The 22610-nt window shown below is 50.1% G+C and overlaps 1 protein-coding gene across 2 annotated transcripts; it reads left to right on the forward strand.

Annotated features, from left to right (window-relative positions):
• The first annotated feature begins 371 nt into the window (after positions 1-371).
• Positions 372-18576, forward strand: Sall4 (spalt like transcription factor 4). Of its 2 annotated transcripts, none has more exons than XM_003463657.3 (4): positions 372-685; positions 10451-12763; positions 13892-14172; positions 16571-18576. In XM_003463657.3, the coding sequence occupies exons 1-4, from the start codon at positions 565-567 to the stop codon at positions 16985-16987; spliced, it is 3132 nt and encodes a 1043-aa protein (XP_003463705.2). In that variant the 5' UTR covers positions 372-564; the 3' UTR covers positions 16988-18576. The 2 variants fall into 2 exon arrangements, with proteins under 2 accessions (XP_003463705.2, XP_063104215.1); XM_063248145.1 differs by having other exon boundaries at positions 375-685; positions 10451-11455.
• Positions 18577-22610: the final 4034 nt, after the last annotated feature.

Consider the following 22610-nt stretch of genomic DNA (forward strand, 5'->3'; position numbering starts at 1 on the left):
CAAAAAGCAGATGGAAGGCTTTTTTTTTTTTTTTTTTTAGATGTAAAATTTGAACCGAAGTTTTGCACTATGAAAAGACCTGCCGCCTCAGCTGGTGGATATCAACCTCACGAAAGCAATTTTTGGGGCGCACCACTTCTAGGCGCGCCCCTCGATTTTAGCAAGCACTCATTTTCCCCGATTCTTTTCTCTCCGAGGTCTCGAGGGTTGGAGGGAGGATGGGTCCCCTCTCCCTGCGTCCGCGCCCCAGCCAATCTGAGCCAGGATGCTAATTAGCTGCGCTCCCCTGATGAACACGCCTTGGTCACATGTAGGGCCGGACTACAAAGCCCAGAATGCCTCGCCCCTCCCTGATCAATGAGGGTTTATTTAAATGATCTCTGAGGTCTTGGACCCAGGCCAATCAGCTGTCAGGGCTCATGATAAATCGCAATGCATTATTGATAATAATAATTACTGGGACATGCGCGTTCCGGCCGAAGGGGGGTAAATTTCCCAACTCCAGGAATTTGTGGCTGAGAGGGCAAATAAGCGCGGCTCTCCCGGCGCCCCGATGCTGGCACCATGTCGAGGCGCAAGCAGGCGAAACCCCAGCACATCAACTCCGAGGAGGACCAGGGCGAGCAGCCTCCGCAGCAGCCGACCCCCGAGCTCGCAGATGCGGCCCCAGCGGCGGGGCAGCCGGGTGAGTGGGGCCGCGGCGCCCGGCCAAGAGGGCGCCTGCCGGACGCCTGCTGGACCCTCGAGGGCGCGGGCTGAGCCGGGGCCGCGCTCCGCGGACTCCGCTCCAGGGGGGGAGCAGCCTCTGCCCCCGCTCCCCGTCCTTGCAGGTTTTACCCCTTTCCCCCCCTCTCGCCTCTCGTTGTAAAGTTGACCCCACTCTCCTCCGTCCCCTCACTCCGAGAGGTTACCGCGCCTGGTCCTCAGCCCCTTTCTTAATTGGTTCCACTCCCCTCCCTGGTGTCCCCCTCCCGTGACTTAGCCCCCCTCCTTCCCTGGCGCCGCTTTAAAAAGAAAAGAGACCCCAGGGCTCCCCACCCTCTGCGCCGCCCGTGGGGGGCCCTTGAGGGAGAGGAGGAGGGGCGCACCCGAGGACCCCGGCGGGGGGCGATCTGTTACGCGCGCCCCTCCCCGGCCGAGTGGGGGAAGGGGCGCGACCTCTCCCCACCCCGGGGCCGGGGTCCCGGCCACCCGCGCTCCCGGGGCCGGCGGAGCTCGTGGGAAGAGCCCCGTGCCGTCTCTCCACATGTTATTTTTCGTTCACTTTTCGGGTTTCGCCTTTTCCCTCGGGCTACGCCGCCTTCCGACCCGGGCTTCGCCCTAACCTTTCGGGGCCTGACCTCAGCCATCTTTGATTTCCGACTTCCTAAAAATAACCGCGGCCGGTCCGAGGGGTGCGGGCCCCCGGCGCTCCACAGCCCCGCCGGGGTGCGCCCTCCTCGCCCCGCGCGTGCTGTTCCGGGGAGCCCAGCTCTCCAGACGCGCGCTCGCGAGGTGAAGAGGGGAGAGGTCGGGCCGGGGCCGGCGGTCGTGGCCCCGGCGAGCTCCCGGGCTGGACCCGGCCCACGCTTCCGCGCCGGCGCCTCCCGGGGCGAGCGGAGTTCGGGGCCCCGCGCGGCCGGGACCGGGGCGAGGGCCGGTCCTTCCCTGCCCCTTCGGGTCACCCAGCCGCTGATCTTGGGGAGCCGGCTCCCTTCCCACCCCGGCTCCCCTCCGGCTCTGCCCGCCAAATCGTCGCCTGATAAATTTTGCGCATACGCGCGGGGGGAGGGGCGCGGCGACCTCCGGCCTCGTCCTGCGCCCCCCGCGGCCCGCGCGCCTGCTGGCTGTGCGCCCCCGCCCGGCGCCCCGCGCGCACCCCCGGCGCTGAATTGCGCTAGCGGGCGGTCACTGCTGCTTGCCACCTCTGCCTCCGCCTTTTTGCCAGGGAGGGCAATTTCCCAAGTTTATAATAGCTGAACCAAAGCCCCGTTCCCGGCCGTGCATTTTTTTAGCAGGGGGAGAGAGAAGCACGAGTTTGGCCGCGGGGACAGTTGTGCGTTGGCTCGCCGTCCGACGGGCAGGGCTGCGCACCCTCCAGGTCCCGGCAGCCGAGGGCGACTCTTTGTGCCTGGCTTGGGGGGTGGGGGAGATTGGGCAGCGACTTCGTGGCCTGGCCCACCTGGAACAAAAGGGTTAAAAACCCTCGGCCCGCCCGCTTCCTCCGGAGAGGAGGGGCGAGCCCCGGGCCCTGACCCCTCCCCTGGTCCTGCTCTGACCTCCCCTTCCCCCCTCATATTGGGTGGGCGCGCACAAGTGGGGCTTGGGGTGGTTATTGGTACCTTTAGGGAGAGCTCGTTACTCGAGAGCTTCGGAGAGTGACACAGGCTGGAGCTGGCGAGAACCTCAGCCCGGGGCAGTGTCTCCAGCCCGGCCGTGCGCTCCTGCAGCACTTGGGGGAACGGGGTGCACCATTGATGACTCGGGCTGGTGCTGACCGGCTGGCCGGGCTGCGCGCGGGCGCCCCCTGGAGGCCCCGTGGAGCCGAGCGGATGGCAGGGAGGCGGGTCCGGGCGCAGGCTGCCTCACACCTGGTGAGTGGGGCGCGGTGGGCAGAGGGCCGGCTCGGCGGAGGACGCTCGTCCCTGGGCACTCTGCCGCTTACCTGCTCCAACGCCGTCTGCGCTAGCTGTTGTTCCCCCAGTGTTTGCAATTCTTTCCAAGAACCCCTGGATGCTAGCTATAGAGTGTTTGCAGAGTCCTCGGTTGCTGTCTGGGGAGCCGGACGTAGTCCGTCTTCCCAAGCAGTCTTTCAACGGTTGCATATTGGAGGTTTGCATTTGCTCAGCCCCAAAATAGACGCTAGGCATCACTTTTAAAATTAAGACCTCGCCATTTGAGAGCATGGTTTTTGAGAGAAGAAAATGAAGTCCAGACAATAATTAGCAGATCCAAAAATCTGCAGGTGGTCAGGGAGGGGCTAACACTATTTAAAAGAAAATTAGCATTTTCTCAAAAGAGTTTCAAATGCCCTTTGTGCTAAACTGGATTACAACCATCAACGATTAAGATTCGCAAATTCCAAATAACTTCCTAGCCCCGTTTCTTTCCTAAAATGACCTACATTGGCCTTAGCTGCTTTTTCATTCATTAAAAATAAGTTGCATTGTAAAACACGTTGCCCTGCCCCGTGGAGCTGGAGCCTCCCCTCCGGGTTTAGAAGTCAGTGATACTTTGTCTCTCTCGTGGTGCTGGCGGTCAGCGAGCTTCCCTTTAGGTAGGAGGCTGGGGAACCATTTTGGGAGGCTGGACTCGGTGAGCATTTTCCCTGTGAACCGCGAGGTGCTGGGCGGGTTTTTTGTCGCTTTAGAAAGAGCTCTGCGTTCTGCTCTGGTTATATTTTAGGTGTCACATTGGGGCTTCCTTAGTTTTTTTAGCTTTTGGGTGCTTTCTAGAACAGCAATAAGATACAGTAGCCGGTTTCAACTATAGAAGGCCTCTTCTGTGTTTGACTGTGATCAGGAGCAGGTCATTTTGTTCCGAGTTAACAGCGCTGTCGGGTTTGCCCTGGTATCAGGGGCGGCATTGAGGGGCTAATTGAAACAATTCTGTAGTGCTAGACCCCGGGGCTGGGGGCTTCCTGTACTTTATCTTTAATGCGCACCAAGTAACTCTCATTTGCCCTGCAGCTCCTGTGGCAGACGCTTTGCCCACGGTGCCCTGCACTGTTGAGTATTAGCCCTGTCCTGAATTCAAGCAGTTTGGTTAGGTCTCGGAGCAGTTGGTGATGGAATGGGGTTTTCTTCTTTGTTTTCCAGATGCGAAAGCCATGTTGTGTAAACTGGTTGGGTGAGGTGATCTCTGTGTCTGTATCATTTAATTTCTCAGATGAAGCTTTGCAAGCTTTAGATGAAAAAGTCCTTGGGAAGTGACTTGGAAATAAGTCTTTGCGTTTGGTTGATTTCTCTGGAACACAATGCCCTGGGGGGAAAATAGATCAGGAAAAGAATTTAAGAGGTTTCTTTTTTAATCACTTTTAACTTCTCATATTATGAGCACTTCTAGAAACATCTAAACTTGTTTAAAAGTCTGAATCCAGACAAGTACTGCATCACCAGCACCCCCGCCCCGACCGCCCACCACCCCCAATTTGGATCAGGCTTTGTTCTCCCAGAAGGAAGGGGTTTGCAAAACACATCTGCATCTTGATAACAGAGACCCGTACACCTTAACAAGCTGTGAGTAGTTTCTTGATCTATTCCCTCTATACAGAGCCCCTGAACTTTGAAACTTCGTGTTTTTAGGGCTTCATTAAGTAGAAATGTAATTTCAGGTCTGATTTTTGCCATCTACAAAGTTGAATTTAAAGGCTTTGACCCATCAGCCTTAACTCAGTAAAAAGACATTTCCAACTAGTGCAATACAGCCCTTGGGGAGAGAATTTCCCTTTTGGGGGGGAAGCACTTAAGCTGGGTGTGGGGGAGGGTGGGAGATACTGTGTACTTAGATAATCTGTGGATTGTCCTTTTAATATAGGAAGGAGAAAGAAGATAAGCTTGAGTCATAATGCTTTTATCAAGATATACAGGGTTTTATTTTTTAAACGTTTTAGTGCTTCCAGAATTTGATTGGCCTCCAGTAGATTAACTTTCTTCCTATACAATAGTAAGAGTATTTTCTATCCATTTGGCAGTGATTGAATCTAAGACCCCTGCTGGGCTTACTGCATTCTTCCAACTTATTGGATAACTAGATGCTGAGAGATAACATTCCTAAAATTCGGGGTGGGGTGGGGGTGGGGTGGAGGGCTGGGAGGACTAGTTGCTGTGTAATCCCTCTCAACTTTGCTTTTTCCTTTCGGGTTAATTTAAGCACACCCCGTAATTGTTCCTATCAGAGTCCTCTTCTTACTCCCTGACAAATACACGGTTTCAGTATTTGCCAGTGGTGATGGGGACGGACGTTAGAAGTCCTTTTTACCGCATAAGCAAACATCTGCGGGTTTAAGACTCCAGCGGGATGTTTTCTGGTGTGGCTCGGAGGGCGAGCTTGTGTATACAGCGCAGGCAGCTGGTTTGCAGGCTGTAAATCACTCTGGGGACTGCGGATCCTTGCAGGGCCAGGAGCTTAACCTTTTTTGTGCCACAGATCCCTTTTCAACATCATGTTGAAAGTACCTAGAAAACCAAACAGTGACACTGTAACGCTCCAGAATGAAGACATCTATCATGCATAGGTGGCCCTGTACCTCTCCAGCTTGTGCGCCTGTGGATTCAACCAGTCCTGGGTCCTGGGTCGGAAACGCTCGGGAAGACGTTGCATCTGTGTTTCGCTTTGGTCTGTGTAGACTTGGCTTCCTGCTCTCAGCCCCTAAACAATGAACTAGGGTACCATGGCCTTTACACTGCATTAGATACTGTCCCTCCTTAGGCGTGATTTGAAGTATACGGGGTGCGCACACTGAACACGAACCCCATTTTATTTATTTATTTGAGGTAAGCTCTAGCCCAGGTTGGCCCCAAACTCTCGATCTCCTGCCTCAGCCTGAGTAAATCCTGCATCCTTTTTTATAAAGGACTTGGTCTTGATCTTGGAAATGCTTCCCTCACAGGCTCTAATAAAGATTAAATAACAAGAACTCGCATCCCATCAGGGAGTCACCAGGGTTTTTAAGTCAAGTGTGACAGCCTTCACACTGTATGAAAATAGTTGTGGCTTCTGTCGGTAACAAGTTAATCTCAGGGTCTGCTGGTGTCACTTTGGGGTGTTCCTGACAAGCTGTCTTGTTTGTTGTTTTGTTTTGGTTTTGCTTTGGAGACAGTTCAGTTCAGGTGGTCCTCCTGCCTCAGCTTCCCAAGTGCTGGGATTATAGGCATGCACCACCATACCCAGCTCCTTATAAGCCTAACTGGAAGAAATGTTCATTTTTAGTTCATGTGACTGACTAAATACATTTGGTGTTCTTCATTTCATGGACCACAGCTCAGGAAAGCTTGCTTTAGAATCTGGGGTATAGTTCAATTGGCTGAGACCCTAGGGACTGGGCTTGCAATGCGAAAGACCCTGGGTGCAGGCCCCAGCACCCTATAAAACAAGGGGGGAGCCTGCAGACATGGAATGAAAGGATAAAGCCCTAAAAGAAAGAAATTCATGGGGAGAGAGGAAAGTCACCTGCACAAAAATGTAATGAATTCAGGGGCCAGGGATTTAGCATGGTGAGGTCATGAGTTCGATCTTCCATACAAAAAAAAAAAAAAAAAAAAATCTGCACTATAAGAATTTATTCTTGTAGTCATCTTATCTCCAGCAACTTCAGCATTTCTGAGCCTCAATGTCCTCATCTGTGCAATGGGAATGTGGGTTTAGGTGTGAGGCTTTAGTGTGGTTATGTTTTTGTTTGAATTGGGTGGTTGTAATTTGATTTTGCACTTAAAAAGTGGAATAGAAATGGCAACATGAGCCTTCTTAGAAAATTTTAACCACAGAATAGCTGAAACAAGAGGAAATGAAGAGATGGATGCAGCTTCAGAAAAAGCTGTGCATCTTTTCCCCTTTGGTACCAGGAATCTAACTCAGGACCTTGCACTTTCCAGGCAGGTGCTTGTGCCGTGTCCCGGCTCTAGCTGTGCACCTTGGACTTACTTGATGCTAATTTAAAAGAAGCCTCAGTGCCCAGCATGGTGACACACACCTATAACCCCAGCACTCCAGGAGGCTGAGGCAGAAGAGTTGCAAATTTGAGGCCGGAATGGGCAAGTGAGCAAATCAGCAAGACCCTGCCTTAGAACACAAATAAACAAGGGCTGGGTGTGAAGGACCTGCCTTCAATCCCTAGTGTGACTCTCTCCCCCTAAAAGAGAGACTGAGTCCATAAGGTGTGTATAGGGAGAGTTTACCATCCCAAACTCCGGCCACCACGCTAGCAAGCGCACATGGATGGCAGTTTCTCTTGTGTCCTCTCAGGGCATCCAGGTTCGGATTATGTCTCTCTGCAAACCCACACGAGACTGCATTAATGTAAGCACCCTGTTCTCTGTCCCTTTGTCTCCTCCGAAATAATTCTTAGGCAGTTGTCTGTAGAGCAGCATATATAATGCAGTTCCCCTGTATTATTTATTTGGTACAAATCCCAATGGTTTTGTTGCTGTTGTGTCTCTCATCAGATGTTATTGGTACATTTTGGGCATGGATAGTGTCACATTCATCCTAGAGAATTCATCCCTGTACATGATCTAACTTGATCCCCACCCAGCGTTCTCCGGCTCTCCCTTGAACCCCTCCGTGTTTGTTTAAGACGGGGTCTCTGCATTTTGGGCTGGCCTTGAACTTGTATCCATCTTCCTGCCTGAGCCTCCCCAGTGCTGGGATTACAGGCATGTGCCACCACACCCATCCCCAACCCTTTTTATATTTTTATTTTGAGAAAAGATCTTGCTAAATTCCCCAGGCTGAGCTCAAATTTATAATTTTCCTGCCTCAGCCTCCCAGGGAGCTGGGATTACAGGCATGTACTACCAGGCCTGGGTAATAGTGGATGTCTGGCATGGTGGCAAGCCAGGGGGATGGCCATGAGTTTGAGGCCAGCCTGAACTACACTGTCTCGTTTTTGTTTTGTTTTGTTTTTTATTGGTACCGGGGATTGAACTCACAACTGCCTGCTTGCAAGGCAGGCACTTATGCCGCTGAGCTAAATCCCCAGCCCCTAAAGAATTCTTTGTTTTTTTTTTTGTCGGTACCGGGGATAAAAAAAAGTTACATTTTACACACTGTTCGTAACTGTGTCACCTAACTTCTATGGCATAGACGACTTTATCCTTTTCTTATTAAGGGTGGCCAAAATTCACAGTTTCCTGCTGTAAACATTGGTGGGGAAAAAGAATTTCCTTGATGGATGGATTTTTGTGTGTTTGTGCAAATGTACCTCGGGTTTAGATTCCTGGGTCCGAGTGGCTGGGTCTAAGTGTGCCTAGATTTTTTAGCAGGATGGGCCTATTTGACAGCGTAGGTGAACAGAGAAACTACTCTGGGCTTCTGGCTGGTGCAGAGTTCTCAGACAGGTGTTATATGTTACCAAAGAAATCAGCCAATCTTGTCTGTTGTTTTTCAAGCGGCTGAAGCTTAAACCCAGGGGTGCTCTGACACTGAGCTATCCCCCCAGGGCCCCCCTCTCCCCTTTAAGAATACAGCTACTCAAAAGGAGATAGCTTGGTGGGACATCCCGGCACAGGCATTTATATCCTAATGCTCTGGAGGCTGAGGCAAGGGGATCCCTGTGAGTTCAAGACCACACAGTGAGACCCTGTTTAAAAAAGCCAAAAGCAACTCAATTCCAAATACTTTATCAAAGGTGTGTTTCTTGGGGCTGGGGATTTAACTCAGCGTAATAAGCGCCTGCCTTGTAAAGCAGGCAGTCATGAGTTCGATCCCCGGTACCGATAAAAAGGAAAAAAGACAAAAAAAAGGTTGTTTCTTTCCTAGCTGCCATCATAAAGTTGAAAAAAATCAAGTGATTCTGAATTGAAGATGCTCTGTTTTATTTCAGAGGAGTAGAATTATTATGCAGAGGTATAGATGAGAGCTGTGAATCCGCCCCATTTCTAGTCTCTCTGGTTACCTTCTCTTAATACACAAAGATTAACATGACGATCTCTTCTTCCATGTTTTCCTCCAGATGTCATTCAGGCTGAGCAGTGTTCCCTTGTGTTTACCACAGTTTGCATCTAGACGACTCCACAGCCTGGCTGTTGTATGGGTACCGTGGTAAACATGGGGGTGTAGGTATCCCTTCCTTGGGGTCATGCCAAGGGGCGGTGGAGCTGGATCAAACAGTAGCTCGATTGTTGCTCTTACTGTTTTTGTTCTGTTTAGAGGGGTCCAGACAGGACCTCACTTTGTAATTCAGGCTGATCTTGAACTCATTGTGTAGCCCAGGTTTGCCTCTAACTTGGCAGCAATCCTCCTGTCTCTGCCTCCCAAGTATTGGGATTTACAGGCGTGTGCCACCACGCCTGGCTCCCGTTTTTTCTTAGTTTGAAAGTTAGAGGTCTTTTTTATACCCACAAGGTCTTTGTTTTGTTTTAAATTGATTTTGGTATGGGGTGTGGCACAGGGGATCTTGGTTTTTGTCTGCATACTTCTGTGAGCACCATTTATTGAAGAAGCTGTCTTTTTCCGGTTTATGTTTTTGGTCCCTTTGTCAAGAATTAGATGGCTGTAGTTTTGTTTTGTGACTTCTGTTCCTTGGTCTCTGTGTTTTTCCGTCATGGTGCCCTGCAGCCTCTGGAGCCTCAGCTCTGTCATGTGCTTTGAATCTGGTGTTATGAAGCAACGAGCCTTGTTCTCTTTGCTCTGGGTTGCATGAGCTGTTCTGGATCACCTGTGTTTCATGTAAATTTTATTTTTTCTAGTTGTATGAAAAAATGTCATTGGAATTTTGATGGGGATTGCATTGACTCTGTAGATAGCTTTCTATAACGTGGAAGACCTTTCCATCTCTAGTTTCTGCAGCCTTCTGGGATTTACACTGTAAGGGTCTTTTGTTCCATGCATTAGATTGATGTCTAGGTTTTAGTTCTTTGTTTTGTGAGACAAGGTGTCATTATGTAGCCCAGGCTGACCTTGAACTCCTGGCAACCTTCCTGCCTCAGCCTCCAGAGTGCTGGGATTACAGGCATTGCTACCGCCCGCCCTTGTTCTTCATATTGGTACTGGGGATGGGAACTCAGGACCTGGCGTTTGCCAAGCAGGAATTTATGCCCCTGAGCTAAACCTCCAGCCCTTGTTCTTCATATTTTAATGAACTTAGTGCTCCCATCATAATTGTTGGTGCCTTTAAACCTCTCTGCTGCTGGTGGGTGCTGATTAAGTTGAGTGACCGGCTATGATCTGAATAAGTCCCAGAGTCCTCATTCCGTCAGATCTGTGGCCTCTGTGATGCAGCTCAGGGGTGCAGAGTCGGAACAGGGTTTATTTTACATCACATGCAGTTCCCAGGGCGGCTGTTACACCAAGTGACCTGAAACAACCAGAGTCTGTTCCCCGACAGGTGCAGCGGCCCAGCGCCTGTGTTTGAGTGGCCCAAGGACAGGTGCTTGCTAGAGGACCTGAGGCACCTGCACTGTCAGCTGGCTGCCTTTCCTTTCCCTACCCCGTCTGCGCCGTCTTGTATGATGGTGCCAGGCCTTGGACTTGATTTACTAATCTCTGCAGACACCCGACCCAAAGAAGGCGCAGGGTGGGGACTGGTTATCTATCCCACTATCAGTCCAGGGGACACAAACAGCCTACACCTAGGTGGTAGCTCGGGTGCTCCGAGTCTGGGTGGCTGTTTCCCCCTTAGGTGCTCTGCTGGCCACGGGGACCGTGACAGTGTGGCTTTGTCATGGTGGGTGTTCCTGCCTGTAGCTTCCCGAGAGCTTGCCCTCCTCCCTTTCTGGGGCAAAATTCTTAAGCTATTTTTCCACTTTTACAGGTGTGCCAATGAACCACCTGGGGCATGGCGACGAACTGAGTGGGGACAAAGCCACTGGAAAGCGGCCTCGGCGGGAGGAGACCCACGTCTGCGACAAGTGTTGTGCTGAGTTCTTTGTCTTCTCTGAATTCTTGGAACATAAGAGAAATTGCACTAAAAATCCACCCGTCCTCATCATGAATGATGGCGAGGGGCCGGTGCCTTCTGAGGACTTCCCCCAAGCCGTGCTCAGCCAACAGCCCCTGAGTCCGGGTGGCAAGGAGGGTGGCAGCAGCTCGGGGGATGCCAAGGACAAGCTGGGCGCGGAGTCTGTCATGTACCTGAAAACAGAGGCTGCTCTGCCACCCACCCCACAGGACCTCGGCTACTTACCCAAAGGCAAAGTGACCAACACCAACGTGACCCTGCAGGCGCTCCGGGGCACCAAGGTGGCGGTGAACCAGCGCAGTGTGGACGCGCCCCCCGCACCCGTGCCCGGTGCCAGCAGCATCCCCTGGGTCCTGGAGCAGATCCTGTGTCTGCAGCAGCAGCAGCTGCAGCAGATCCAGCTCACGGAGCAGATCCGAATCCAAGTGAACATGTGGGCAGCACACGCCCTGCACTCTGGGGCGGCGGGCACCGACACCCTGAAGGCCCTGGGCAGCCACATGTCCCAGCAGGTGTCTGCCACCGTGGCCCTGCTCAGCCAGAAGGCCGGAAGCCAGGGTCTGTCCCTGGACACCTTGAAACAAGCCAAGCTACCTCACGCCAACGTCCCCTCCCACGGCCCGCTGACCCCAGGGCTGGCGCCCTTTGCCCTGAAGCCGGATGGGACTCGGGTGCTCCCAAATGTCATGTCTCGCCTTCCGGGCGCTTTGCTACCTCAGGCCCCAGGCTCTGTGGTCTTCCAGAGCCCTTTCTCCACCGTGGCACTAGACCCAGCCAAGAAAGGGAAAGGGAAGCCCCCCAACATCTCCGCGGTGGATGTCAAACCCAAAGACGAGGCGGCCCTCTACAAGCACAAGTGTAAGTACTGTACCAAGGTGTTCGGGACTGACAGCTCCTTGCAGATCCACCTGCGCTCACACACTGGAGAGAGGCCGTACATGTGCGCTGTCTGTGGCCACCGCTTCACCACCAAGGGCAACCTCAAGGTGCACTTTCACCGGCACCCCCAGGTGAAGGCAAACCCCCAGCTGTTCGCTGAGTTCCAGGACAAAGTGGGGGCAGGCAGTGGCGTCCCCTGTGCACTCTCTGTCCCTGTGCCCATCGTAGATGAGCCGAGTCTCTCTGTAGACAGCAAACCTCTCCTGGTAACGGGGACCCCTCCCATAGGGCTACCTCAGCATATCCCCTCGGGGACTAACCCCAAGGACCTCCTGGGTGGCCCACCTCTGCCCAGCGACCTGCATCCGGGTCCCTCCCCAGAAAGTGAGGGTGGACCCACACTACCAGGGGTGGGGCCCAACCATAACCCTCCCAGGGTCGGTGGCTTCCAGGGCACTGGGCCCCCCGAGCCGGGGTCCGAGACCCTGAAATTGCAGCAGCTGGTGGAGAACATCGACAAGGCCACCACTGACCCCAACGAATGTGTCATTTGCCACCGAGTCTTAAGCTGCCAGAGCTCCCTGAAGATGCATTACCGCACGCACACCGGGGAGAGGCCGTTCCCATGTAAGATCTGTGGCCGCGCCTTTTCCACCAAAGGCAACTTGAAGACACACCTCGGGGTGCACCGAACCAACACGGCGGTGAAGATACAGCACTCGTGCCCCATCTGCGAGAAGAAGTTCACCAACGCGGTCATGCTGCAGCAGCACATCCGCATGCACATGGGCGGCCGCATCCCCAACACGCCCCTGCTGGAGAGGCCCTGCGAGCTGGCCGGGCCCGAGCCCGCCGCTGTGCTCTGTGACAGCAGCAGCATGGGCCACAAGCAGGTGGACGTGGAGGAGATCGGCTCCCACGACACCCCCGGCGGCGGCTGCTCCAAGGTGTCCGTGCCGCTGCCCAGCATCCATGTGGCGTCACCCACGGTGGTGGTGGCCTCCCAGGACGCCCCCGGGAAGGCGGCGGGTCCTGCCCCTGCTCCTCTGAGCCTGCAGCGCCAGAGCAGCAGGGAGAACGGCTCGGGGGAGAGCGACGGGCTGACCAACGACGACTCCTCCCTGGCCGGTGACCAGGAGTACCCGAGCCGGAGCCCGGATGTCATGGAGGCCGTGTGTGCCCAGGCCCTGTCCCCGGCCAATAGCCAAGCAGAAAGCGTCAAGTCCCGGTCCCCAGATACCGGGCTCAAAGCTGAGAGCTCCGAGAACAGCCGCCCTGAGATGGAAGGTGATAGCGCTTTGGATTTAACTTAATGTCCATTTTGGGCTCAAGGTCATCAAAAAAGGAACCTGGGTGGACCTTGACACTCGGAGTCTCTGAAGCAGCTCCTCCGTAGGGCGATTGGCTTTGCTGTGCTTGGGTAGAAGGGCATAAAACCTACCTCTACCCCAGCAGTGGACACGCTTTTAAGTTGGTAACGGTTTGTGTAAATTGGGTGTGGCAGAGTGATGCCGATGGCTTTCTATTTTTGTCTGTGACCCCATGGGACAGAGGGGTGGTTCAGTAAATCCCGGGAGAAGGGTGTTTGGGGAGGTGGGTGCTGCTTCTCAGTCAATTGAATGAACTGTAGTTTCTTGATTCTGGGGTCTCACCTCCCTGAGGAAATGTTCACAAATTAATCACCAAAGAGGAAAGGACAAACCTGTTTTATACTCACATAGCCATTGTGGGCAGGAAGTTATGCCCCTAATCTAAAAGAGGGTAACAGCTGAATATCAGACAGTCAGGATCGTTGGGCATAGTTTATAGATGGCTTTCTATTTATTTATTCATTTATTTAGGTGGGTGGTTTTGGGGTTTTTGTGTCTGTGAGGTGTTTGTTTGTTTGGTTTTTGAGACAGGGTCTCGCTGTGTGGTTCAGGCTGGCGTTGGGCTCATTTTTGTAGCCCACGCTGGTCTCAAACTAGTGACAGTCTCCCTGCCTCAGCCCCCGCCCCCCCATGCTGGGATTACAGGAGTGCACCACCTCGCCCAGACCAAAAATAGCTTTTTAAAGGATGTAAAGATCAGAACTTCCCTGCACGTGTTCCTGTGTTGCCCGTGTATATTTTTTAAATTTTACCTAGAATAAAACTCAGGGCCTTGCGCTTGCCTGGCAGGTGCTGTGCCGCTGAGCTGTATCCCTGGCCCTTAGCCCATACCATTATATAAACCCAACAGACAGTTTCTCCTTAGTGTTGAGTCTTCTTTATTCTTGGTGCAGAAAGCATTCAAAGGGAAGCCGCTTTGGAGGTAGGACTGAGTGTTCTGCACGGGGTTAGTGGGCAGTGGTTTTGCGAGGTTTCTTTGGTTCTGACGCATGAGCAGGTGTTGGACGATAAAAGTGTGGGCTTCTCTTCTCTTGTACACAACCAGGTCGCAGCGGCCTCCCGCCCACGTTCATCCGCGCACAGCCCACCTATGTCAAAGTCGAGGTTCCCGGCTCATTTGTTGGCCCCTCTGCGTTGTCTCCTGGCATGACGCCTCTGCTGGCCGCCCAGCCCCGCCGGCAAGCCAAGCAGCATGCCTGCACGCGCTGTGGGAAGAACTTCTCCTCGGCCAGTGCCCTGCAGATCCACGAACGCACGCACACTGGAGAGAAGCCTTTTATGTGCAGTGTGTGTGGGCGAGCCTTCACCACCAAAGGCAACCTGAAGGTGGGTTCCTGCGCTTCGGGAAAGTTGGCTTGGATGGGGCGGCCTCTCAGTAATGGTGTGCACCGTGATTTTTGCATTGAAGACCAAATGGGCTGGGGTAGTTGAGGCAGTGGTGGAGCAGTTGGCTTGGCATGCGTGAGGGCTGGGCATGGTGATGCATGCCTGTAATCCAGCACTCAGGAGGATGCCAGGAGTTTGAGGCCATTTTGAACTGCATAGCCAAACCCTGTCTCAAAAAGACCCCTCCAAAACAGGAGGGAGGGACCAAATGGGACTTAATACAATTGTACTTCAGAGCTGGCTTGTGAAAACAATTTTTTCCATAGGTCTGTTTTCTCACATCACGACATCTCAAAGTGGAATATTCTTGACTAGATTTTTTTGTTTGTTTTTTTGAAGAGGGACTCAAACTCAGGACCTCACACTTGCCAGGTAGTACCACGGCTCAAAGCTGAGTCCTTGCCCCTGTCCCTGAATTTGGTGGGCTAATAGAACATTGACTGTAATGGGGTAGTGGCTTTGCCTAAACCCTGGTGGCACATAAAATCATGATGCCATGCACAAGTGATGCCACCTGGAAGCAGAATGTGGTTTGTTTTGTGCTTCTTTCTCGGTCCAAGACGGGTAGCTCTTCCCCCAACCCCAGATAGTCAGGGAGACCCGATTTTTTTTTTTGAACCATAGTTAAATGGTTAAGTAAGGCTCAGTGGTTGAGAACCTGATTACCACCTGCAGGGCTCTGGGTTCAGTTCCTAGTGCCCGTGCAGAGGAGCAAAACCCTGAAGCTGAATAGATGCATGAGATAAGACCTGGAAACGCAGGGGACGCTTGTTCTCTATTACTGTAAGGTGGAGCTGCTTGCGTGGGATGGTGTGTGTGGCTTTCCAGACTTGATGAGGATGCGCTCTGGTGGTTGTTGCCAGGCTGCCTAGTTGAGACAAATACCATGAGTTACATATGTATACAGTAGAAAGGTGCATACAGGGCTGCAAGAGGTGATTTTGTTGAGGCCAGGTCTCAGGAGTGTCTTAAGACTGGCCTCAAACTCCTGGTAATTCCCTACCTCACTGGCCACCACCTCTGCTGGGTTTAACTACTCTGGTTTAAAACAAGAGTAGCCGTTAGGTTATGATTGTGGAGCCAGGCCTTCCACGGGGCAGTCTGTAGAGTACTTCCTGCTAAGATACGTGGGTTTAGGGGTTGCCCACCGATGGGTGAAAAGCAGCCCGTGCAGCTTTTGATTTGGGGTCTCCCGTCAGCCTGGGTGTGCTGCTCCAGAGGCAAAGTCCACTGTCCATGGAGGTGTCTGGGCTGGGCCAGCGTGAGGCCAGGGGCTCTCATGGAAGCCTTGCTGGTTCCACTTTGGCAGCCGCTCGGGGCTCACGGTGAGCCACTGCTGTCAGGGTGCCTGGACTTCTGAGGGTGACAGTAACGGTGAACCCACAGGGCTTGACCTGGCACCGAGCACCGAGGGGTTTTTACTTAGAAGCTCAAAAGGGCAGTGCCACACACGGCTTGCTTGAAGAAGCAGAGGGTCAGCAGGATTCCTTCGTCAGCAGAGATCAGTTAGCTTAGGCCACATTGTATCCCTCCCCACTGTGGCTTTCCCTGACATTTACTTTCCTCCTTAGGGATGGTTGCTAGACTTCCTCACTGTTCGTGTTACCCTGTATGCAGTCTGGTCCTGCTCTGTGTTGTGCCTCTGAGCACATGCCTGCCCAGCCACCAGGTGCTGCTCGTGTCAGCTGTGTTAGGGCAGAAGGTTTTGTTTTAAAAAGTGATTCCAAGTGAATTTTCCTAAGGCAAGTCATTGTAGATTCACACCTGGCAAGGAGAATAGAGACCTCCTGAGATAGTTCACAGGTTTTCATTTTGCAACAGGACTTGAAGAGCAGGCTCAGGATACAATCTTACGTTGATACAATCTTACCTTGATCATAGATCCCCATTCTGCTTGTACTCTGGTGTGTGTTAAACTCTGCACTGTTTTATCTCTTGAAGAGGTTTGTGTGCATATACAGATTGGTTTGTTGTTTGTTTTTTGAGACAGAGTCTCAGCTATGTAGCTCCGGCTGGCGTTGAACATGGTGATCCTTCTGGAGGCCTCAGCCTCCAGAGGGCTGGGATTACAGACATGGGCCCTGACACTGGGCATGTAGCAGGTGTTCACATAAGTGCACACATACTGCCAGATCCTCATATTTTTCTTTCCCTCTACAAGTCTAGACCAAATCTCTGAATTTTTTTTTTTTTTACATAATCTTAATTTCTAAATACAGAAGTATGCTAAGCCCTTATCCGAGTAGGACCGCACTGGTCTGCAGATTTGGGCATGCGGATAATCGGTCAGATCTCCACCTGATCCAAATCTCTGTCCTGTCTCATCCCATCCGGGCAGGTCCACTACATGACTCACGGGGCCAACAATAACTCCGCTCGCCGCGGGAGGAAGCTGGCCATCGAGAACACCATGGCCCTGCTGGGCGCGGATGGAAAGCGAGTGCCAGAAATGTTTTCCAAGGAGATCCTGTCGCCCTCGGTGAGCATGGACCCGGTGGTGTGGAGCCAGTACACCAGCATGCTCAACGGCGGCCTGGCCATGAAGACTAATGAGATCTCGGTAATCCAGAGCGGCGGGATCCCCACCCTGCCCGTGTCCCTGGGGGCCAGCTCGGTGGTGAGCAGCACCACCGCCTCCAAGATGGACAGCTCCCAGTCTGGCGGCAGTGCGGCCGAGAAGCCAGGCGTCACTGATGGCGTTGCCAAACACCAGTTCCCTCACTTCCTGGAAGAAAACAAGATCGCAGTCAGCTAAGCTGGGGAGATGGAACGGGAGCGCGAGGGACCCAGATCTCCAGTGTCCTTTTTCTTACTGATATGCAAATGATGTTTACGGTGGGTGGTAACCCAACCTGGGCTATTCCTACAATCACAATTGTTGCTATGCTGCTTTGCAAAAAAAGTAAACAAAGGAAAATTTAAAAAGAAACAAACAAAGTTCATACCAAAACTGACTAGATTTTTTTTTTTTTTAATTTTTGGAAAGAAGCGGGTCTTGCAAAGTAGCTTTCTTACTTGCAACAAACTATGTACGTAGAAGCTTTGTACAACCTAGAGTGACTCTTTCCAAAGACTGTGTGCCAATTGGAACTGACTGAACCACAGTGGAAAAGACAACTCCTTAGCCTAATCGTGGGGTGAGGGACTGTGTACTTCCGTGCTGACTATGCGGGTAAATGGACAAGGGTCTGTCATCTATTTAGGGGCCAATTTGATGGCTCCCCAATCTTTCACCATCTTTTGTTTCCTTTTGTTTTGTTGAATGTACTTAAAAGGAAGACAACCCAAACAAACCGGGGTTGCAGAATTAACAGAATCCCTTCAGCCTCAGGACGGAAGTAGCTGCCCTTGCGTGGATGTGCTGTAGTCCGCAGGGAGCCGGTGTGTGGGTGTGTGTGTGTGTACGTACGTGTGCTTTGCTGCTTATTTAAATACAGTCCATCTGGAGCCCCCCGAGTGTGAACCACTCCCACATTTTGCAGGTGCCTTGCCTTCCCGCGCCAGGACAGCGGGGCACTGAGCCGGGATTCTCAGGTGACTTGGGGTTTGCAAGTGCCTGCTCTGTTTTGAAGAATGCGTTTTCATTCTTAACTCATGGAAGATGGAACCTCTGTATCACAAGTTCTCATTTTTTGTTTTTGTTTTTGTTTTTTAATTTCCTTGGTGCAGCTGAAGCCAAGTAATAATGAAGATCTCTTCTCCCCCGCCCTGCACCCCGGCGTGTTGCATGAAGGCTATGAAGTTGGGACAGGCAGTCCTGGGTGTGAAAGCTTTAATTTATCTACCTCATTCATTTTTTATTTTTGTAGCCATAGTCTCTATTTTCCTATTTTATGACCGCTGAAGTATTCCAGGCTCCGTCTTAAAGCTAAGAGTTGGTGGGAACAGCCGGATGTTCGAGAAGTCTTTGATCCCTTTTTTTAAACTCCCCTTTGTACATGTGATAATATTAAGCAGTTGATGAAGCGTGGCTCTAGCTGTTAAATGAGGAAGGAGGAAAAAAATCAGACGGCCGGGTGGGGGAGTCTTTCTCCCTGCTGAAGCCCTTGTGGAACTGCAGATCCAGACTGTTACTCGAGTTTTGTCTCTTAGTTACTGCACCTGACTTTAGGACCCAAACAAGTGTTTTTGCCAAGTTGTGCCTTTCCTTCTGGAACTGTAAGAACACAATGACAGCACCTGTTTACACTGTGAAGTGTGTGTTGTTGCCGAGAACCACCCCAGTGGCGCGCTCACTGCCGAGCTGAGAATGCCTTGTGAATGTATGGTCTGCCGAGATCCCTGGAGCTGTACCTGCTGATGCTGGCTGTGTCTGTTGGAAAATAAATTCTGAATGTTTTTTTTCCCCCACCAAACGTGTTTGTGTGTTCTTCATGGACTTTCTTCTCTGAAACTGGGTATCTTTGCTTGGCCATTATTTTCAGGGCTTTTGAACCCTCTTCACAGATCAGTGGGAAGAGGTCAGCATCAGACGCTGTGACACTTTGCACACACTTTAGTTGTGTTTCCCAAAGGTGCACATCTGTTACCGCCATGCTAAACGTTTGTTAAAAAGGTCTCATCAAAAAAACCCTATTTTTTAAATTTCCAAGGCAGGTCTTTCTGTAATCCATGCAGTCTTCAAACTTGTAATCCTCCTGCCTCAGCCTCCTGACTGTGGGGATTGCAGGAATGTGCCCCTTTATTTGGCTCTAAAAACTTGTGACCACAGAGGGTTTCCCATGGCGGAGATTACTCCATGGCTCAGCCCATCCTAGTCTGGTCCATTGTTTGCTGGGCAGAGAAGCAATGTTTCCTTCTGAGGTTGCTTAGGGAGTTGCTGGGCCTGACATGTGATGCCTGAGTGTTGATCTCAGCACTCTGAGGCTGAGTCAAGAGGTTTACAGTGTTAAGCCTTGCTGGGCAATTGGATGAGAACCTGTCTCTTCAGTAAAAAGAGGCCCTGAGTGTAACACATTGCCAGGGTTCTAGGCTCCATCCCTAATACAGGAAAAAATTGGTTTATTAACAGTTTATAGCTGGTGGTTCTTTCCAGTGACTATAATGACACTCATGGCTTCGTTGCACAGCATCGTCACAGATGATTGGGAGAAGCCAGCATTCGACCCTGAGATGCTTTTGCATGCTTCAGGTGTCTTTCCAGGACAATTGCATGGCAGTGGGCTGCGGGGGGAGGGGGGGGCTCAGTGATAGGAGCACATGCCTGGCATGCTTGAAGCCTGGCTGCATCAGTAGCATCGTAGACTCACCCCCACTCCATAAGAAAGCAAGCGAACAGAGCTACTGTGGAGCTCTTTCTTGGGAAAGTGGCCTGCGTGCATCTTTTATAAGCCCTGTATCCAAAGCTGTGCTTTTGGCATTTAATGTGTGACTGTATCCAAAGCTGTGCTTTTGGTATTTGATGTGTGACTGCAGGCATTCCAGGAAGGTGTTCTTGGTCACAGATTTTACCTTTCACACTGATTGTTAGTAAACTCTTCAGGTTCATTCTTTGAAATACTAAATAAAGGTGACAAGCCCTTAGCCAGCCTCATCAAAAAGGGAAGAGGCTTAAATCTGTAATTAAGAATGAAAAGGCTGAAGTCACAAGAGACCTGCACAAATCCAGATCATCAGTAGCTGCTTTGAAAACCTGTATTCTAATAAAATGGAACACACAGAAGAAACAGATTCCTAGATATATGAGTTACCAAAGCTGAATCAAGAAGATAAAAATTCTAAGTAAACCTGTATCACTCATTGAAATTGAAGATGTAATTAAAAACCCACCAACAAAAGAAAGCTCACATTGTGATGGAGTCACTGCTGAGTTCTACAAAAATTCAGAGAATAACTAATACCACTAATGCTAATGAAATTGAAAAGAGCAATACTCCCAGTCATTCCTGGAACTAAAGTCACTCATACTAAAACCAAAGAAGGATGGGGCTGGGGATTTAGCTCAGCGGCATAAGCGCCTGCCTTGCAAGCAGACGGTCGTGAGTTTGATTCCTGGTACCGATAAAAATGAAAAAGACAAAAAAAAAAAAAAAATCATAAAAAAAAAAAAAAAAAAACCAAAGAAGGACTCAGCCAAAAAAGGAAACTATAGGCCAATCTCCCTAAAGCACATAGACAAACTCCTCAGTAAGATACCGGCAAATGGAATGCACCAAATCAAGATTATGCACTACACCAAGTAGGTGTCATCCCAGGAATACAAGGATGGTGCATATGCAAATTAATAAATGTACTATAATAACAGCCAGGAACAACAACCATATCATCTCATTAGATGCATAAAAAGCATTTGACAAAGTCCAACACCTATTCGTGATAAAAAAATTCTATGAAAAATTGGAACAGATGGTCTTTATCTCAATCTGATAAAAGTCATCCATGACAAACCAACAGCCAACATCTAAATGGATGAAAACAAACAAACAAGGACTAGGATGTCCACTGTTACCAATCTTACTCCATAAAGTATGGAAGTATTAGCCAGAGCAGTCAGACAGAAAACTGAATAAGGACAGGGAAGAAAGAAGTTAAATTATCATTTGCAGAAGTCCTGATATGCTACATAGAAGACCTCAAAAACTCCACCAAAAGATTTCTAGATTTAACAACCAGATTCAGTCATGTAGCTGAATGGGTACAAAGTCAATACTCAATGTATCATTGCTGTACATAAATAGCAAAATCCCTGAGAGAGAAATTGGGGAAATGTCTTTCACAATAGCGTTAAAAAAAAAAAAAAAAAAAAAAAAAAGAAGGAATCAATCTAACAAAGGAATTAAAAGACCTCTACATTGAAGACTACAGTAAGTACTCTGAAAAAAGAGATTGAAGAGCATACCAGAAAATGGAATGATATCCCTTGTTCTTGGGTTAGAAGAACCAAAATACTAAAAATGGCCATGCTTGTAAAATTGTCATGCAGATTTAATGCAACCCCAATGAAAATACCAGTAGCATATCTCAGTTAGAGAAAACAATCCTAAAATTAATCGAGACAAGAGACCTAGTGTAGGGGCTGGGGATTCAGCTCAGCGGCATAAGCTCCTGCCTTGCAAGCAGGCAGTCATGAGTTCGATCCCTGGTACCGATAAAAATGAAAAAGACCAAAAAAAAAAAAAAAAAAAAAAAAAAAAAAAGAGACCTAGTGTAGCAAAAGCAGCTCTGGGCAACAAAGGCAAGGCAGGGGACGTCATAATCCCAGACTTGAAATTATACTACAAAGTTACTGTGATAAAAACAGCATGGTACTGGCAAAGAAACATCCCAGGATCAGTGGAACACATTAGAAGATGCGGAAAGAACTCTAAGCAACTCAGCCACCTTGTCCTTGACAAAGGAGCCAAACACCTTTCTTGGAAGAAAGACAGCCTCTGTAATAAATGGTGCTAGGAAAACTGGCTTTCCACATGCTGAAGATTAAAACTAGATCCGTATCTTTCCCCATGCAATAAGTTAAAACTGAAATGGATCAAAGATCTAAATATTAAAACAGAAACAATATGCCAGAAGAAAGAATAGGTAGAACTCTTCAAGACACTGGTGTAGGCAAAGACTTTATGAATAAAACCCCAGTCACACAGGAAATACAAAGAATCAACAACTGAGATTTCATGTTATTAGAAAGCTTTTGCACAGCAAGAGGAACCACCCACAGAGTGAAGAGGCAAGAAGTGAAGAGTGGGAAAAAACTTTTGGCAGCTGTTCCTCCAAAGGACTAATAGCTATAATATATAAAGAACTAAAAAAAAGAGACAAAAACCCAGACTCCCCCAAGTTAAAAGGCCCGATCCAAAACTGGGCATCTGCAATGAATAGATAGATCTCGGATGAACAAGCAGAGATGGCAGACACATACAGGAAGAAAATGTTCAACGTCTCTGTTCATTGGAAGGAAGCAAATGAAAACACTGAGATTCTCACCCCAGAAAAAATGGCTACTATGAAGAAATCAACCCGTGACTCACATGCCTGTAATCCCACCAACCAGGAGGCTGAGGCAGGAGAACTGTGAGTTCAAGGCCAGTTGGGCTACATTTTGAGTGAAGCTAGCGTGAACCCCATAGTGAGACTTTGTCTCAAAAAAAAAAAAAAAAAAAAAAAGAAAGAAAGAAAGAAAGAAAGAAAGAAAAAGAAAAAGGATAAACTCTCGCACCGTTTTCTGTCTGAAAAACAGGATTTTCAGAGCTGCTGTGTGTGAGGTAGGATGCCACTGAGACCCGTTGGTGGCTTTCTGTTTGTAGGTCTGACTGCTTCAGGCTGAACCAGGTGACTGTTCAGCTAAGGCACAATCGCAAGGGCGGTGCTGGGTCACAGAAATGCTTCATTATTCAAAGCCTCTAACCCAGTGTCTATAACTCAGGTCCTCTGAGTGCAAATTG

Source organism: Cavia porcellus, unplaced genomic scaffold (genome assembly GCF_034190915.1).
Source record: "Cavia porcellus strain 051 isolate PalLab524CR breed Dunkin Hartley unplaced genomic scaffold, mCavPor4.1 scaffold_5, whole genome shotgun sequence".
NCBI classification, from domain to species: domain Eukaryota; kingdom Metazoa; phylum Chordata; class Mammalia; order Rodentia; family Caviidae; genus Cavia; species Cavia porcellus.